The sequence below is a fragment of the Chrysemys picta genome, chromosome 5, assembly GCF_011386835.1.
Source record: "Chrysemys picta bellii isolate R12L10 chromosome 5, ASM1138683v2, whole genome shotgun sequence".
Classification (NCBI taxonomy): domain Eukaryota; kingdom Metazoa; phylum Chordata; order Testudines; family Emydidae; genus Chrysemys; species Chrysemys picta.
Window position 1 is genome coordinate 24,986,864 of NC_088795.1, and position 18,421 is coordinate 25,005,284.

At 42.4% G+C, this 18,421-nt stretch overlaps 1 protein-coding gene across 2 annotated transcripts in view; it reads right to left on the bottom strand.

The window, feature by feature from the left end:
• The window catches only part of LOC101952491 (E3 ISG15--protein ligase HERC5), a 47,912-nt gene that overhangs the window by 27,735 nt on the left and 1,756 nt on the right, over positions 1-18,421 (bottom strand). For both annotated transcript variants that reach the window (XM_042856274.2, XM_065597522.1), the window contains exons 2-14: positions 17,392-17,524; positions 15,732-15,808; positions 14,018-14,239; positions 13,048-13,139; positions 12,037-12,167; positions 10,996-11,153; positions 8,545-8,621; positions 8,078-8,178; positions 7,088-7,147; positions 6,066-6,171; positions 5,092-5,275; positions 4,555-4,727; positions 3,045-3,143 (exon numbers count right to left, since the gene is read on the bottom strand). In XM_042856274.2, the coding sequence (XP_042712208.2) occupies positions 3,045-3,143; positions 4,555-4,727; positions 5,092-5,275; positions 6,066-6,171; positions 7,088-7,147; positions 8,078-8,178; positions 8,545-8,621; positions 10,996-11,153; positions 12,037-12,167; positions 13,048-13,139; positions 14,018-14,239; positions 15,732-15,808; positions 17,392-17,524 (1,613 nt within the window). The remainder of the gene's footprint in view (positions 1-3,044; positions 3,144-4,554; positions 4,728-5,091; positions 5,276-6,065; positions 6,172-7,087; positions 7,148-8,077; positions 8,179-8,544; positions 8,622-10,995; positions 11,154-12,036; positions 12,168-13,047; positions 13,140-14,017; positions 14,240-15,731; positions 15,809-17,391; positions 17,525-18,421) is intronic.

The window sequence follows — 18,421 nt, forward strand, 5'->3', positions numbered from 1 at the left end:
ACTGCTATACTCTTGTTATTCAAGCTTGGAATTTCTATCCATAGAGATTCTATGATCCAGTTTGATTCATTTAATTTTTTTTTTTTTTTTTTTTTTACTATATTTGACTCCATGCTTTATTTCACATCGAGTGCCACTCCCCCATCAACATGATCTACTCTTGTCATTTCTATATATTTTGTACCCTGGTATTACCATATCCCATTGATTATCATCGTTCCACCAAGTTTCTCTGATGCATCAAAATCCTCATTTAATCCTCATTTATCAATATCCTCATTTAATACCAGGCACTCAATTCACCCATCTTAGTATTTAGACTTCTAGCATTTGTATACAGTATTTATAAAATTTGTCACTTTTAGTTGTCTGCCTTCATGTGATGCAATTGAATGGGACACTTTTTCATTTGACTGTTTCTCTTCAATTTCTACCTGTACTCTATCAACTTCTATCCTCTCATCTTTACTAGGATATAGAGAATCCCTGTTAGTAGAGTCTCCTCTATGGGATGTATCAGTCCTCTATACCTGTCGGCTTCCCCCCAGCCCTCTACAATCTTCTCAATTTTACATGCCAGCAATCTGGTTCTGTTGTGATTTAGGAAGAGCCCATCCTTCCTGTATAGGTTCCTCCTTTCCCAAAAGGTTCCCCAGTTCCTAATAAACTAAAACTTCCTCCCTACACCATTGTCTCACCCTGCAGCTCTCCCTGACTAGCTGGCCCTGCGCATGGAACTGGAAGCATTTCAGAGAATGCTACCATGGAGGTCCTGGACTTCAGTCTCTTACCTAACAGCCTACATTTGGCATCCAGGATCTCTCTCCTATCCTTCCCTATGTCATTGGTACCTACATATACCACGAAGTTTTCTCGGTCATCACAAACCCAGCTATCTATATTTCTAATGATCGAATCTCCCATCACTATTAGCCATCTCTTCCTAATAACTGAGATTTCTTCCCCCAGGGAGGTATCCTCAGTGCAAGAGGATACCGTGACATCATCTGGAAGGAGGTTCCCAACTATGGAATCATTTCCCTCTGCTCCAGTTTGATGTTCTCCTTCCCCAAGACTTTCATCCTCCTCAACAGCACAGAGGCATTCAGACTGGGGCGGAGGTGGAGGGGGGCACTATTCTACACTGTCCTGGAAAGTCTCATCTATGTCCCTTTCTATCTCACTTAGCTCCTCCAGTTCAGCCACTCTGGTCTCCAGAGCCCATACTCGGTCTGTGAGGACCATGAACTCCTTGCACCGAGTGCACACATATGCCACCTGCTCACAGACAGGTAATCATACATTCAATGCAATAAACTGGATAGACCCCACTCTACTGTTGGACTTCTGCCTGCATTTTTTTATATTCCTGCGGCTTTTTTGGGTGGGGGGAGTGTTTGTTGGCCTAAACTGAGAGAATGTTAAACTGAGAGGGAGAATAGCCCTGCCCCCTAGTTAACAGTTAATGGATCCTAAAGGGCTTAGGGATCAAAGCCTCCTTAAGAAGCTCTCAGCCTTGTCTAGTAGGCCACTAGGCTCAGCACACCGCCCCCCAACAAACCACACTGCATACTTCAGTCAAGCAGCAAGCACACATAGGGTGACCAGACGTCCCGATATTTCGGTGTCTGTCCTACGTCCCGACCGATCTTTGGTCGGGACGCAATTTGTCCCAATATCCGCCAGCAGCACTGGGTTGGGTTTTTTTTAATTTTTTTTTTTTTTGCTCAGCCGGCAGGACTCGGCTTTTTTTTTTTTTCCTCTGCCTAAGCACACAACAAGCAGACATCAAACTCTGCAAACTAAGAACAAATGAGATTCAAAACCAAAGTCCGCTATTAGATAAAGATAGGCAAGACCTCAAGAATGAAGTTTAGGCCTGGTCTATGCTGAGGATTTCAGCCATCAGTGCCAAACCATGGATGTAGTTGAACTAGTGCAAACCCCTAGTATTGATAGCCACAAGCAGCTGTGATCTGCACGGGTGCACCTTCCCCTTGCATAGTGCAAATCATGGCGTATAACCCACTCTCTATGCTAGGGGCTGCCCTGATGCAGCTGTATCAGTGGCTAGTCAATGATATATGGAATCAGGACATATTTCCTAAGGAAGACAAGACCTGATTAAATCTATGGCTAAGAAAAGGTGAAAATCTATAAAACAGCCTCATGTAACAAACACTTAGCACTGTGTGCAGAATTATAGCTGCTAGTTAGAAATAATGAATACACATGTGATCAGCATGAGACCTGAAGACGCATTCTCCCAGACGCAATTTCTGCATATTCCTATATAAGACTCATTTAAATTAAAGCAGTGCAAAGCCCTGTGTGGACTCTCTGGAATCAGTTTTAAAATGGCTTATGTCAATTTTAATATCATTCAAAAATGGGCTTTACCCCAGTTTAACTACAAGAATCAGAAACAAGGCCTTTGGTTAAACCGGTGCAAATTAGTTTGTAGAGCGGGTCTTAGCTCCTTTCCATGACTCAAAGGAAATTAAAATGTTCTGTTGGCTTCCTGGTGAAAAGTTTCAAAGGACTGTATAAGAGTCCATTAATTCTGAATGGATAAACACAAAAATAAGAGGCAATATAATGGGCCAGATCCTGGCTCCCTTTGCAGCTGCTTTGCAGCGACTGGCCAATGGATTGGCTATGTCAGGCATGGGGGAATCTCCAGATCACGTAGCACCAATGTTTCCTCCTTTGTTATCTCTGCTTCCAAGCCCCCAGTGAAGGGGGTATGTGGCCAGGGAAAAGGAGGTGTAGCTGGGGCGTGACTGTGCCCAGTCGATCTCTGACTGCCAAAACAACCTTGGAAGTCATGGGCAGTTGGCACAACTTAGAAGAGCCTTGCTGTTCTGGATGGTGTATCGGGGCCAGCTTAATGCCCAGTAGCCACAGGACCGGAGAGGATGTAAAGCTTTCTAAGCTGTACTGGAGATAGAAGGGCTGGACCCAAGAATTTGGCCCCAATATCTCTAACTTCCTAAATAACAACAAGAAAATATACTGCAGTTTTGGAAAGATGTTATACTTACTGTTTCTTCATTCAAATGCAAATTCCATCCCCAAATCATTTTCACTTCAGGTACATAGAAGTTGTTTTCTTGTATTTTGAAACCAGCACTGGAATTCACCTGCATTGATATGAACAGTGTTAAAAGGAAACGGCCAGCAGATCCTATGAGCTAGGCACAGTTAATCTATAAAACAGAACTATATTGCAAATGTACCATAGCACTTTTGTACACAAAGCAGTGGACAAGGGCAGAAGTGCAAAAACAATACAATAAATATAAAACCCTACAGCTAAGAATCGTAGTCTGCTCTGTGCATTAATTGAGAATTCCATGGGCCTGATTTTCTTTTACCCCAAAGCTCCTTTGCACAGCTCCGACAGTGAGCACATATTGCATTATACTCACTTAAAGCCCTTCTTTACTAAGAGAAGGGGCCTAGGGGAAATGAGAATCAGGCCCTTTGTATTATGCCCTATCTTAGAATGACATCATGAACTTGCAGTGTAGATTTCCCAAGGGAGAAAATTCCACCAAACGGGGATGAGAGGGACAAAGAAAGGCCTTTTACTTACAAGTGGCAAATATGGAGAGACGGGGGAGGAATCAGAAGAAAAACAGATTCTAGTCAGGTCAGTAAATAAAAATCAAGCAGTGCTAATTCAAACAAATCCAGGGCTTCCAGTAAAGGTATTAGCTTAGGGTCCCCATGATTTAAGGCCCAAGATTCAGTGTGTAAGTTTACCCGAGTTTCCTTCAACTTCCCATCTGCCCCCAAATCCTATGCCAACGGTGGGGCAAATCCAGTGGGGGTGCTCAGAAAGTCATGTGTCCAGAACTGGTGCACGGGCCCGTTGAGAGAGAGTTAAGAAAGTGGTGGATGAAGTGGTGAATGAAACAGGAAGAGGGGGTGGAATCTGTGATGCTGCACATCCAGGACAGTAATAAAAGGGGAGAGAACCCCTAGCTCTCCAGAGGATTCAAGTTATTATGACCTCAGAGCAGCTCATCAGTGTGAAAAAAACTTCTGCAGCATTAGAGTGTAACCAGCAAACATCACACTCATATTTCAACCTGCCCCTGGGGTGGGGCCCACAAGACATGGGGCAGTCCCCTAATGGAAGAATAAGAGGGAAATAGAGTTCAGACTCACTGATTGCAGACCCCTATGCAGGTTATTCTTGTGTAGTGGACCAATGGGGCCTGGTAATGGGGCAAATCAACATTACAGTTCCAGTCTCTTAGCATGGATGGGGCAAAGTGTATACTGCTCTGTAATCAGCAATTGTACCTCAGGTATGAATAGGGTGACCGGATGTCCCAATTTTATAGGGACAGTCCTGATATTCGGGGCTTTGTCTTATATAAGTGCCTATTACCCCCCCACTCCCTGTCCTGATTTTGCACACTTGCTATCTGGTCACCCTAGGTATGAAAGCCATGTATTCATAAATTCAAGAAATAAATACATGAAAAAATATTCGAATCGTATGTGTGTTTTCTAACCCACCAGAGCCAAATGCTTTTCTACCTGGTAAAGAATCTGCAGCATTTTCAGAGTCCTATTCAAGTGTGGTTCACAGGTGACTTTTTCAGAGTTTCTGACTTGCATGATGAAAAGAGATAGATTGAATCTGGAAACGCTTTGATACATGCTCACTAGGTCCTTGAAAAAGGGTATTTCTAGATTTGACCACAGGGATTCTGTAAAGAAAACAACTGTTGACATCTCTACCGTAGACAACATACATATAGTCCTTAGTAAGATCTGTCCTTTGGACAAACAGCAGTTCGTTTTGTTTTCAAATTAACTGAATAAAGCACTTGGTTTTAAACTAAACTAGTAAATCTCAAATTCATATAATGCTTTTATCTGTAGACTGCTCCAGACAAGTTATCCCTTTGCATGTATTTCTACATAAGCAGCTTGTCAAAACCCTTTTCCATTGTAGGAAATATCTGGGGTGAAATCCTGGCCCAACTGAAGTCAATGGGAGTATTTCCCCATCCCGCCCCAGAAAGTGCTGAAGAACGCAGGTGATCCAGTTGTTCTGCTATCAGGCCTTACCAAGAACTTTCAGGTCTTTTTGTTGGAGACTCAGAATGGCTTCTGCTAGCTGGTCAAGAAGACAGTCAGACATGTTATCATGTCCCCGTGAAAGGACAGGAATGATCAGGTAGATTCTGAGAGCTTCAGGTGAGCTGGGAGAGGAAGACAGCGATGACAGCAATTTCTTAACTGCAGAGATCATCTGGGGGATAAAGGGAGCAAGGGAACAAAAGAAATTAAAAAATGCAGCAGAGCTTTGCCATAATAATTTATTACTTATAGCAGCAAGAGCAATTCAGAATTCCCAATTTCATGTCCCATCTTCTTTCATACACTGAACTGGGACTCAGGAGATCTGGGCTCAATTCATGACTCTGCCACAGATTTCCTGTGTGACTTTAGGCAAATCACTTAATCTGTCAGTGCCTCAGATTCCCCATCTCTATAATTAGGATAATAATAATTCTTCCACCCTTATCCATATCCCTGCCAATTTAGAGACAGTAAGCTCTTTGAGAGAAGCACCATCTCGCATTCTGTGTTTGTACAGTGCCGAGCACAATGCACACCTGCTGCACCACCATTTTGCAGATTGATCAATTTCACTTCTAGTCAGTTTCCCTTTCTGTTTCTGTTGCTCTAGCAGGGAGAGTTTGAATTAGGAAAACAAGCTTAAAACAAAAAAACACAACAAAACCACCATGAAAACATTATGTCAAACTCAGTCATTATATGGCCTTCATCGCCATAATATCTTGGTGACTCCTAATTTAATACAAAGAAATAACCGCAAACAAAACTCTCTTTGCTCCACTGGAAGCAGCTCTGAGAGGTAGTAGATTTGTTTTTTTCCTGTTTATGGTAGGGTCTATAAAGCACTTGAAAAACCCAGAACTACATTTTGTCAGCATCCCTTTGTGGAAAAAAAAATGCGATGATCCAAAGCTACTGGGTATCAGTGTAACAAGTATCATTTCTATGCCACTTCTTACCTCCTGGTAGACTTTTGGTTTCTTGTTCATCTTCTCATAAAAAAGAAGCACTGCTGACATATCTACGCCCGAGATTTCTTTGGAGGTTCTGAAATGTTTGTCTCTACTGGAAGGGAAGAAAAATCAGGGATGTGAAAGATCTGCTCCTCTGCTGTGTATTACTGCTGTGTTTTAACAATCCCTGGGTGTGAAGGGAATGTACATTCTGAGAAATGCTAAACCCTAATTCCAATTAGTATAATTATATTCTGCCTACCAAGAAATTCTCACTGCAGCATCAGTTGAATGATATTCCATACTCCCTGTTCTAAACTCTCACATAGTGTGGCTGTGTGTTGTTAATCAGCAGCTTGCCATATTCCACCTTAGAAGTGGTTGCATTTCAGTGCTGGGTAAAGTAACATTTGTGAAATGATTTGGAATCCTTCTGGGTATAAGATGCTATATAAATGTAAGTTCATGAACAGTAAATGTTAATATGTGACAAACCTGTCCGATCTTCATTTTGGGTAAAGTGCTTTTCTCATATCCATGTGATAAACCTCCGCTCAGATCCTCTGCTCTCTCTACATTAGTGGGAGATGGAAGCATGCAAGGAGAGCAGAGTTCTGGAGACAAGGAGACAATTTTTCAAACTTGGATGCCTAAATCTTGGCCCCCACGTCCATATTCAGGCAACAAAGTGATTAGATTTTGCAAGAGTGCTTAGCACCTCTAGTTCCCACTGACCTCAATGGGACCTGGGTTTGCTCAGCACCTTTGAAAATCAAGCCACTTATTTAAGTGCCTAAATGTGAATTTAGAAGCTTAATTTTAGGCACTCATTTTTTAAAATCTTGGTCAAGATCTATTATGTGGATCAGAGGAGAATTTTAGCCTTTCCTTGAAAACTATTCTATAGACTTGTATTTTACAAATCCAGATAATCCTATCAATCTCTACATTCATTGTAATGTAGCTAATTTCTGACCAGTTTATACACAGCTGATGTACTATTTTGTTTTCAAATTAGTGCGCTCTACCTTTTGTCCAAGAAACTTCCATTGACACACGCCTCAGAGGAAAAGATCAGCCAAATAGTCCTGTTAATTTAAAACAACCACAAAAACAACCCAGAATTAATCATTCCAACAAAAACAGCAGCAACAGCTATTCAGTCTGAACAAACAGCAAAGATGTGTACAAATTGGTTTGTGATTTAAAGATGCCAGCGGTTCTACATGCCACTGTCCTTACCACTTACCTTAGATTAAAAATACTTGGAAAATCACCGAGATCCAAATTAGCCACGTGGGGATAGATTTTCAAAAGAGCCAGTTTTTGAAGTACTCAGCATGCATAATTGGGGCCAGATTTCCCAAAAGAAAGTCAGCTCCCTTTCAGGCACCTCAAAAAGGCGAGATTTTCAGAAGTGTTCAGCATCCCAATGTACCAAGTTATTATGAAAATCTGCCCACTTATTTCTGTGCCTAGAAGTGCTGAGCACTTCTGAAAATTGGGCACCAATTGTGCATGCTGAGTCCTTCTGAAAATTCCAGCCATGCTGCTCAATGGACTTTGCATCAGGCTCTTTTGTTTTAAGGCCACCCCTTTTGGGGGTTGAGTCTCCCCCTGGATGTGCGCTCTTAACTCCCAGTAACACTAGTGGCAAGTATATATTTGCTATAAGGGGAGGATATACTCCTAAAGCTGGCCAGTGTGTCTCAACTGCTGTACTTGTGAAATGTCCACTTCCATCTTTTTGCAAGAAAATGGTGACCAAGGGCCAAACACTAGAGCCCTTACTTCATTAATGTGAGTTTCGCCTGAGCAAAGACGCAGTAAAGCGTGCTGGACTGAGTCTCAAAACGGCAAACAAGCAAATATCCAATTCTGAGTCTCTGCCATTGTCCTTTTAATTACACTCCTTACAAGATTTTTTGAAAGGGAAGAACTGTACCAAGAAAATACAGTGTTTTGAAGGTTTAGCATTTACAGTATTTATGGAAAAACCCACCGGGGATCTGACTTACTTCTTTATATTCTCCCACTGTTTAGGATCCGAATTAGAAATCCATTTATCCACCTCCTTGTCTTCCACTATGGCAATTCCATTCAAAGTAACATATGGATTCTGTATAAAAGGGGCAAGAATGTTAATGAGGTTAGAAGCCCAGTAGATGAGACTCTGGTTAGCTAGGATCAGAGCCTTCTGTTGGCCAAACTGAGTGAACAAATGGGCTTTCAACCAGTAGACAATACCACAAGCATAAAATACAGAAATGATGTCATGAGAGAGAGAGAGAGAGAGATTTGCTTTTCTGACACAATTTGGTCTCAGTGAAGGGATGGAGGGAGGTGGGGAGAGTGCTGTGACTTTGGAAGAAAAACCTATTATGGGTCTAGATGGCAAATCCAAATTCATATGTGGCTCAACAGCAACAAAGCAGAAGCCTTGGTCATAAACTACATAGTTAAAAACATATCATACTTTGCATACCTTTTTCTTCAAGCAAAGCACAATGCTTTGGTTTCCTCCCGCAATAATTTTAATCACCTTTTCGGAGGTACTGTTTCCTGTGAAGGGATAAAGAAGAAAAGGATGAGCCAAAGAACAACCCCTTATCTTTAGAAAGTTCAGTGCAAGGACAAGGCTTATAAAAACAAACCTTAAAAACTAATCAAAAGCTCCCAGCCCCAGAAGTGATTCTATATAACATCTATTTATCGTGGTGAAAGAGTAAATGTATCTCTGATGGGCTCAGCAAGCAGCGTGGGGACACTGGAAGAGGGTGGCTGGCCAATCTAAAAGCAGCATGCAAGTTCCTGCATCTTCTGATTGGCAGGAAGAAGCCAGCTGTGGAGAAGCCCCAGCTCAGGGCAGCTGGGTTTGTCTCTACTTCATGGAAGGCCTTAGTTTCAGATCTGCAACACAGAGGCAGAGCTCCTTCCACAGAAGAGTGGGATTCTAGTGGTTATCAAGCCTGAAGAGACCCAAGGAAAGTCACATTCTCCTCAATACAAAACCCAGAAGAATCCCATTTCTGAGAAGGGTAAAGGCTGCCCACTCCAGGTTAACCTGGGTCACCTTAAGGTTATAATAAGCCCATAAAGAGGGAGTGTGTTTCCTTAGTTGCTTACTGAACAGTTTTTGTGGTGCTATCTAGCTAGTGCTCCTCATTATTTTCCATATTTTCCTTTGTTACTTGTACTTTGTTGTTAGAAAAGTGTGATATAACGGTTTCCAACTGTAACTTTGTAATATGGTTTTTTTTTAATAAGGGAATATAAAAAAGGAATAAGAAGCTAATTTTGATCTGCCCTCAATATCACTGCATGTTTACCCAATATATGAGAGAGATCTGGATATATCCCAGATGCCCCGAACAGCTACAAACCTAGGAGCATAGAGGGCAACAGTGAAAAACTATTGTTATAATCCTCTTAAGAACTGCCTAGTTATGGCCAGGGTGTGCTGTTGAGAAGACAGCTGTCCTATTCATTAAAATGGAGTTTGGGACCGGAGTCGATGGCTCTTCACTAGCATGGTTTCCACATCTCTAGCATTACTAGACTCAGTCAATGCCTCATGGACAAGACTAATTGAAGAGGTTTAAATCTAAGTTTCAGAATAAGGTGTGAAGTAATTTAAAATGACTTAATTGTAAAAAAAAATCCAGCGAATGAGAATGTGCAGCACATCTAGCTGAACAGCAGTAGGTACAATGAGGTAAGTAGCTATTAAGCAACCCTTTAAGGCATGATGTTCTTTCTGCAATTGCATTGGATCCGAGAAGAGGCAACTGAGACAATTAAACAGCACAGCAGTAAGAGTAGCCTGCAGTACATTGCCTGAAGAGGAGAAAGGTACAGAGATACCAGAATCCACAGTTGACCCTTAACATCTATGCCATGGCTGCTCAGTAACACCCTCTGCTGGCTCGCTGTGGTGTAGCCAGCACTCCCTGCCTCAGGTTCCTTCCCAAAGTTTCTCTCCTTGGCTTTCCAGGTATCTGGCTGTGATGGAGATGTGGCTTAACCTTCTGGCCAAGTGACAAACAAACGTTACTTGTTCCAAGGTAGCAAAAGTCCAAACTAAAAACTCCCAAACAAGCAAAAGGGCTTCTGCCCTTCAGGGCTTCCCTTCAGCAATGCCCTCCTGGCCCCGTTCCCAGCCCCTTTCTGGGCTAACTTTTGAGAATATAGCTGCCTCTAGGATAGAGCTTGCTCCCCTGGAGTACCATTTCCCTCCAAACCTCAGTTCAGGGCCTTCCTCAGGAGCCAACTCCCTGTGGTTCCAACTCAGACTGATCTCACACAGCGCTTTCAAAAGGCCCAGGTGTTCACTAATCTATCACTTGACCTCTCCTTAGTCCTGCCACCTCAGGGTGGGAAGCAGCTAATTAATTATGGTGGCACAGGTGTAGTTGGCCCCCATCTCCCCTTAGAGGGGACAGTTACCCGGTGACAGCTTATTTAGAGGTCAGGTTGAGAGGTAAAGAAGATACCAGGGTAACTGTTGCTTCGGGCTAAGCAACCCTGCCAGAATGAGTCCTCTAGTACATTAGTCATCAGGGAAACCACTCATTTATTCAGGCTAGGGAGAAAGATGACAAGTTTTGCCTTTGAAAGTGAGTGTGATTCTCATGAATTTGCCCAATTTGAAGGAGAAAATAGCAGTTAGTGACTTTATCCTGGCAGGAGGTTCCCCACACAAATATCTACTTAGTTCTTCTCAAATGTTCGTAAGGTTAATCATCTCAATTGCTTTCAGGCTGTCCAATGTTTAGGGACAAATCTCCTTGTTCCCAGCCCTCTCTCTCCCACGCTCTTGTCACTCCCCTCGTTAAACAAAATGTGTTTTTCATTTAAAAAAAAAAAAACTAACGCCTCCCTGGTTTGGACCTAAAATAACAAAGTACAGCTCATAAAGATCTACTGTGCAAATTACCCTGGTTGAGTTTTCCACCATTCACCCACTCTGAAGGTAATTCGACAGGCAGTGGTATCAACTGATTAGATGTGTCACCATTGCCCAGCTGCCCTTCTGCTCCACAACCAAATGAATAGACTTTTCCCAAGGAGGGGACATAGACGAGCGTGTGCCATCTGTTCAGAGAAAGAAAATGGACAATGTAAGAGCGCCATTGAGCTACTTAGGATAATACATACAGGCACATTTTCAGAGCAATGCATGGGGGTGCTTCCCATTAAAGTTACTGAGAACCATGCTACAGAAGCCCTCCAGTCAAATTTGTAGGGTGCTCCTTACAATAAACATGCAGAACTGAAAGAACAATCTGTGCATCTGTAGTTAAATGAACACAGTTCCACTGCTTCTAGATAGCTCTTTATTTTCTAATTTTGAACCAGTGAGAATTACAAACAATAAAGTGTTCTGCGTTGATATTTTTCCATTTGGCAAGCATAAATATTTTCTGTGGTTTTAGGTCTGATCCAAAGCCCGCTGGAGTCAACAGGAGATTTTCTGTTGATTTCAGTAGACATTGTATCAGGCTATTAATGACTGAATATAATTTCATAGTTTTCATCATTCACAGTTAGATTGTTACTGCTCAGTAACACCCATTTTCCCATGTTGTACAGGAATTGACTGGAAATGTTGGTAGATTTCGTCCCTGTTAGGTAATTTGATGGTCTTTTTCTGTTTGACACATGTATGTATTCTTCATCACCTGGTGAGAGCAGCCAGGGATTATGGGTACAGTATGATTTTTAAATCTGCTCACGCCATTGGAGCGGGACTTTGTTCTCATGAAGCTCAATGCAGGGCAGGGTCTGTGTGTGGAAAAGTTAATAAATAAAACGTGTGTCTGGTCAATAGTCTATCAGCTGTAAGCAGTTAAAATAAGGGGATCTGAAAAAAGTGACGTAGAGATTTCTTTTCCTAACATCCTACAGTGCTTCCCAAAAGCTCTGCAAAGTTATCTCCTTGTCATTATAAAGCTTCAAGGACATTGCCATTTCCTACCTTCCGCATGCTATCTGAGACACCCTTGCTCCAAATAGCTCAGCCACAATACGAGGTGTCAGTTCATTCTGGGTGGAGTTGTGACCAAGTTGCCCATAATCTCCAGCTCCAAAGGTACACACCAGCCCATCCTTGGAGAGGAAAAAACAAACATGAGGGTCATGTAATCTCAAAATAGCACACACTATTAAAAAATGGTAATGCCAACTATGGACCAGATCCCGCGAATGCTTACACAACTTCACTCACATGGATAGTCCTGTTGACTATCCATATAAGACATTAGAGAGACAAGGTGGGTGAGGCAATAGCTCCTGTTGGACCAACTTCTGCTGGCAAAAGAGATAAGCTTCTGAGAAGTTCGTCCAACAGAAGATGTTACCTCACCCACCTTGTCTCTCTAATACTTTGGCTACAACTACACTACATACATGTAAGAACATGCTATAGACCATAGATCAGAGAATGGGTGATGCAAATACAAATTGAATAATGCTAATATAAAGCCTGATCCTGCATTACCTATACATGTGAGTAACTTTACTCCTGAGAATAGTCCTATTGCTTAAGGGCTTTAGTCGTGTGAGTAAACTTAGTAAATAAGTTGTTCTCAGTCAGTGAGGACACTATAAAAACCATCAAAAAGTAATAATGTTTGGTCATCGTTGACAGTTGAACTGCGTGTTGTTAACATTGCCTTGAGACATCCAGTCCCCATGTACTTGGGTTCAAAGTTTCAGCTTCTGCCAGTCACTACTGGAATGTCCCTTCGGTTCTTTGATAACCCATGGCTGAATGAGAACAACTCCTCATTTTATGTTCTGCAGGAATTTAAGTAGACTATGGTCCTATAAAACTCAGTTAGCAACTGCCAGGAGCCAGCTTCACATTCCCATAAATGTAAATATTGCCCTTGCAGGGAATCAACATTCTACTAGTTAGTGTATCATCTCTGTTGGGCTAACCTTCCCTTGTGCTCTGTGAAGTGAATGAATTCAAATTCAACCAAACCTGTGAGAGAACGGCAGTGTGCTCTCCACCACACGAGATATACATAGTCTTCTTATGTTCTAGGGCTCTAATGTATGAAGGGTAATATTTGTCTGAAAAGAAAAACAATGTAGATTGACGACATTGGTAAATCTAAAGCAAATAAAGGTCTAGAAAAATACTTATAACCATCCTGGAATTACTTCTTAAAAAATAAAAAAAGCCTTTTCCCTGTATATAGAACTTGCTTACAAGGCTTATTCACGTTCTGTTACAATGCAGAATGCTTCATAATACCCTGGCAAGTTTGTTTATTTGGTTGTTTTACATATTTATGTAGTTAGAACTAAGAATAAAACTTGGGCCAATATTCAAACCTGAGGGCCTTAAATTAGGCTCTTAAATCCATATTTATGCACCTAGATAAATAGCCTGATTTTCAAAGGTGCCGAGCACCTGTAGTTCCCATGGGATTTATGGGTGTTCAGTACCTTGAAAATCAGGCCATATATATATATATTTAGATATGATTTTATGACCCTAACTTTAAAAATCCACCAACATTTCCAAACTGGACATCTAATTTTCTCTCACCTTGTATTTATAAAATTTATGAAACAGAAAATTGAAGGAGGGAGGCTGCAAACTACTGGCAGAGCATAATGCGATCAGGGAGAGAACTCGTAGGCCTGAGCATTGTATGAGCCCATGTTATCTGGGTGGGAGTGTAAAATGATTGATTAGTCCTCTGGAAGTAAAACACCAAACTCTCTTGTTCCAGCTGGCCTTTCCATGGGCAGTAGCAGATCAGGGCAAACTAGCAAGTGGAACACCAATTTATCTGCGTTTGCTGTTCCCAGAGACACTGTCAGACATCATTGCTCTGATAGTGGTTGGCATCTTTAATAGTTTCTGTGTCTGTGTCAAGCTCCTCTGTTAGGAAAATATCCTCCCCGCCTTACTTTTCACGCTGCTCTGTGTCTTTCCTTACTTTGTGTGTCTCCAAGTCCCAGCTGTCCAAAATCATTCTTCCCCCATGAGTAAACGGCTCCTGAGAGCGACAGAGCAAGGCTGTGAGTTCCTCCTGCAGCAATCTGAGCCAGCGGGATGCCTCTGAGCTCCCGCACCAGTTGTGGTTTGTCGGTAAAGGCAGTCTGGTTCCCCACTCCAAGCTGACCATGTGAGTTCTGTCCCCAGGTAAAAAGCTCACCTCCTTAACACAAGAAAGAGAAAAAACCCATCACAGTTTCAAACATACAGGTTTCCACCTAATGGGCCCTCCTACTTCCACACCAGGGACCCGAAGATTGAGCCAAACTTCTTTATATATGAATCGAGACCCCCAATTAAGACTCAGTAATAGCAGATATCCTGGATGCCTCAGCACTGGCTTTCAGGGGCCCACAGCGAGGTTAGCCTTGGGAGCAGCTGGAGGAGTGGTCCCAAACCAGCCTTCTCTACCTTTGCTCCATAATGTTTTATCAGTGCATGATTATGTTACATCATCACATTATCAAATGATGTCATCACATGCAGATAAGGGGTCAGGCTGTAAAAAAGCAGCGTTGACACAATGGGGACATTAAATCAATTCAGGACTCGCTGGACCTGGTTCTGACTTGTGAAAATCAGGAGTGTGCCCTAAAGTTGTGATGGGTCGTAACCCTTCCTGCCAGTCCGCAATTCATAGACCTTTCATCCATAGATCTCATAGCACTTTATCACCTCCATTTTACATATGTGGAAAGAGAGAGAGTAAAGTTAAGTAACTTGTCCAAGGGCACACAGTGACTCACTGGCAGAGTCAGGAATAAACCAAGGAACTCCTGACTCCCAGCCCTAGGCTTAGTCTACTAGATGTAGCTGCCCTCTGCTATCTACGAAGGATCCAATCCTGTAATCCCTGCTCCGGAATAGCCTCATCAAAGACATAATGAGTAGCCTTCTTAAACAATTGTAATGGAAAAGTGGCACTTCTATACTTTCGATATTTTAAAAAGTGAAAAACCCTAATTAATAATTTTGACGTTTATAGAAATAAATAAATGATTCACACAATTTTAATATGAAGAATTAATTATGACTCAGAGTAGAAGCTTTTTTTTTTTTTTATTTCCAGGAACAAGTGACTGGAAGAAATCTGATAGGAAGCGGTATGACAATAGCCCCATTCTCTTTCATCTAATGTTAAATTAACATACACTGTCATTTGGAGAAAACCAAACGAGCATGTACATTCAGAGACGAGCACAATTTGAGATATACAGATTAACAAATTCATGTAAATATAGTGAGAATTATATCTATCCTAGGTATTTACATGGCCCCATTACTATAGTATTAGAGCACATCCCAGTATAATGTATTTATCCTCAACACTCCTCTGAGGAGGGCAGTCCTATTGCTCCTAAGTTACAGATGGGGAAACGGAGGCACAGAGAGAGATTCAGAGTTTTGCTCAAGTTTGTATAGGAAGTTTCTGGCAGAATAGGGAATTGAACCTAGGTCTCTTGAGTTGCAGGCTACTGCCCTAACCACTGGATCACCCTTCCTTTCTGACCCTTGTGCAAACAGTTTCCTATCCAGTATTTACCCTTTCATAATAATACATTAACTAATTGTGATGCTTAAAATTTTAGCTCTTGAGGAGAGGGTTGCAATACTCCAATTTAATACTTTAGAGAAAATCTAAGCAAGGAGAATACCTTTAGACAGTGCCATGGAATGATGGTCCCCACATGCGATTTGGACAATGTATTTGTCTCTTAATTCTTTCAGCAGTCTGGAAAAAAAACAAAACACATGAAGTGCTGTGAATCCAACATAAATGATTCTAATCTTAATCCAATAAGAGCCTGCCTGAGAATCTATTTTTATCCTGTTCTACCACTTTCAGCATGCTTAAATGTTGTATAGTCTTGATTCTAACCTTACTCACACTACTTCTGCCCAGGTGTAGTTCCATTGGCTTCAATTGAGCTGATCCTGATTTAGACCAATGTAAACTAAACTAAAGTAGGATCAGGCCTTATAGTTACATATTTTTTAAACTCTGACTGGGGCAAGGTTACAGAATACAACATCACACAGGTGATGGCAGTGTACGCTTCCTGTAGGTTAGTGGGTGAGTCAATTAAATACAGTTCAGTCAGATGCTATATGGTCACTTTGGGTCCAGTTCTCCCACCCTCACCACACTGAGCAGTACCTCTACTCCACAAGTAGTCCCATTGAGACCAGTGGGGCTCATGGAATAAGGTACTTCTTGATGCTTAGGGAATCTGGTACTCAGATAGTCCATTTAGTCCGGTACTGTTGACAATCCTCAATTGTCTATTTCTTGCTGAGTTAAAAAACAAAGTAGGCTCCAAACCTGACTCTGCTCCATCCCCCTCCTTTATAACAGGAGCACCTCTCGGTCCATTGCTGTAGGATGCACTTTTCTGTCATCCTTAGGAGAAATAGGCAGGCACTCATATGCTACTTGTAAGTACTGCTATCCTCAAACATGCTCAATGCACTTCAATGTAATCACAGGAATCAGCTTGGAGTCGTGCATCCCTTCCGACAACGCTCAAGCCTCATTCCAGCGTGGTTGGTCTTTCATGGCATTGACCATGCTTTCTGTATAAACAAAGCTACCCCCTAACTTACATTTTAGACCCATGTTTTCTTTAGTTGAAAAACAAACAAACTCTTTCTTCCCTAGGCAAAGTGGAAACATGTCCCCAAAATACCCCACTAATTCAGTCTCTGCTACTGTGGCACCATTGGCTTACTACACCTCTACCCTGATATAACGCTGTCCTCGGGAGCCAAAAAATCTTACCGTGTTACAGGTGAAACTGTGTTATATCAAACTTGCTTTGATCCGCCGGAGTGTGCAGCCCGCGGCGCCCCCCCCCCCCCCGGAGCACTGTTTTACCGCGTTATATCCGAATTCATGTTATATCAGGTGGTGTTATATCGGGGTAGAGGTGTACTACCATTCCCTACTTCCCTTCCCAGTGGCTGGGGCAACAGTGATGGATGGGTTCCTTCTCTTGCCCCGTTATTATTTCAGGACCTCCCTCATCTATCCTCCTCTGAAGACCATTCCATCCCTCTTATCTCTCCCTGCACTCTCTGGCTGGCTGTCAGTTACACCAGGCCCCACATTTCCTGCTCAACTGTCCCCTCTCCTCTCGATCCCTTACCCTTATTTTGGGCTGCTTCAGCCCAGATCTTTCTCTGCTTACATTAATTATTGGACCCCCAGCTCTGGACCAACTTCCCCCCGTTTTTGGTCACTCTCTGAACTTGGTATTCACCAAATACTGGTCTCGCTCTCTAACCATCATCACCATCCACTGAGACATTTCCCACCTCATCTCCGACTTATTAGCTGGGGCTGAAATGCTGTGCTCAGAAAGCTTTCCATCCGAGGAGAGAATGAGCATATGAGCTGCTCCACAGTCCAAGGAATGCACCCTCGTGTCCTTTCCTGAATTCACACATTCTGCAGAGTAAATCAAGACAGAAACCCACCATCATTTTGAGACATTGAACATATTAAAAGCCACCCAGCAACTTCACGCTATATTAACCATCACAGAATGAGTTTCTGCTCCTCAGCACAAAGCCTTGCACATATGCATGTACTGGTACGGGATGTGGCCACTCTCAGGCACACAATTCTCTCCTAGGTGGCATGCAGAGCACCCAGATGACCTGGATGTAGTAGCGTGGGCCATAGGTTTCAGTAATGGTCGAACCTTACTCCTCCCCCCTCCATGTGGTGGTGTGGTCTAGTGCATCCGTACAGTTTGTACACCCACCGTCCATGCCTCCACAACTTCCCCAGCCTTCCCACAACACCCCATAGAGAAAGAAAGACTGCAGAGCTCAGTTCTGTGGTTTATGGAACCCACGGCAGGACCACTTTGCTTCCAGTCCCCCAAGTGCGGTGGAATGTGGCATGGCTAATAATAAACTATGACCTGATTTTCAGAGGTGCTGAGCACCCAAATCTCCTTCAGCAAGAGCTGCGAGTGCTCAGTTCTTCTGAAAGTCAGCCCAGCAGATTATTACAAATGAAGGCGAGTTTTAAACCACTCTAATTTGCTTGCGACTGTTTTTTCTGGCTGTTTGTCTTTATTGCACATCCCTCAGTCTAGACAATGGAAAACAAACTAGTCAGTTTCACGGTTGTATATAGCCAGCTGTCTATCTGGATCTCATGCCTGCTGGGGTTCCCTGTCCCACAGGAAAATGGTTACATCCATAAATAGAAACCTGTATTAGTGCAACAACAAAAGAAATCATCAAATCATTTCTTGTCAGCTTAGATTTTGTAACTCCTCTTCTTCTTTAATAGTATCAGAAAGGGAGGCAAAAATTAGCCACCGTCCCTTTA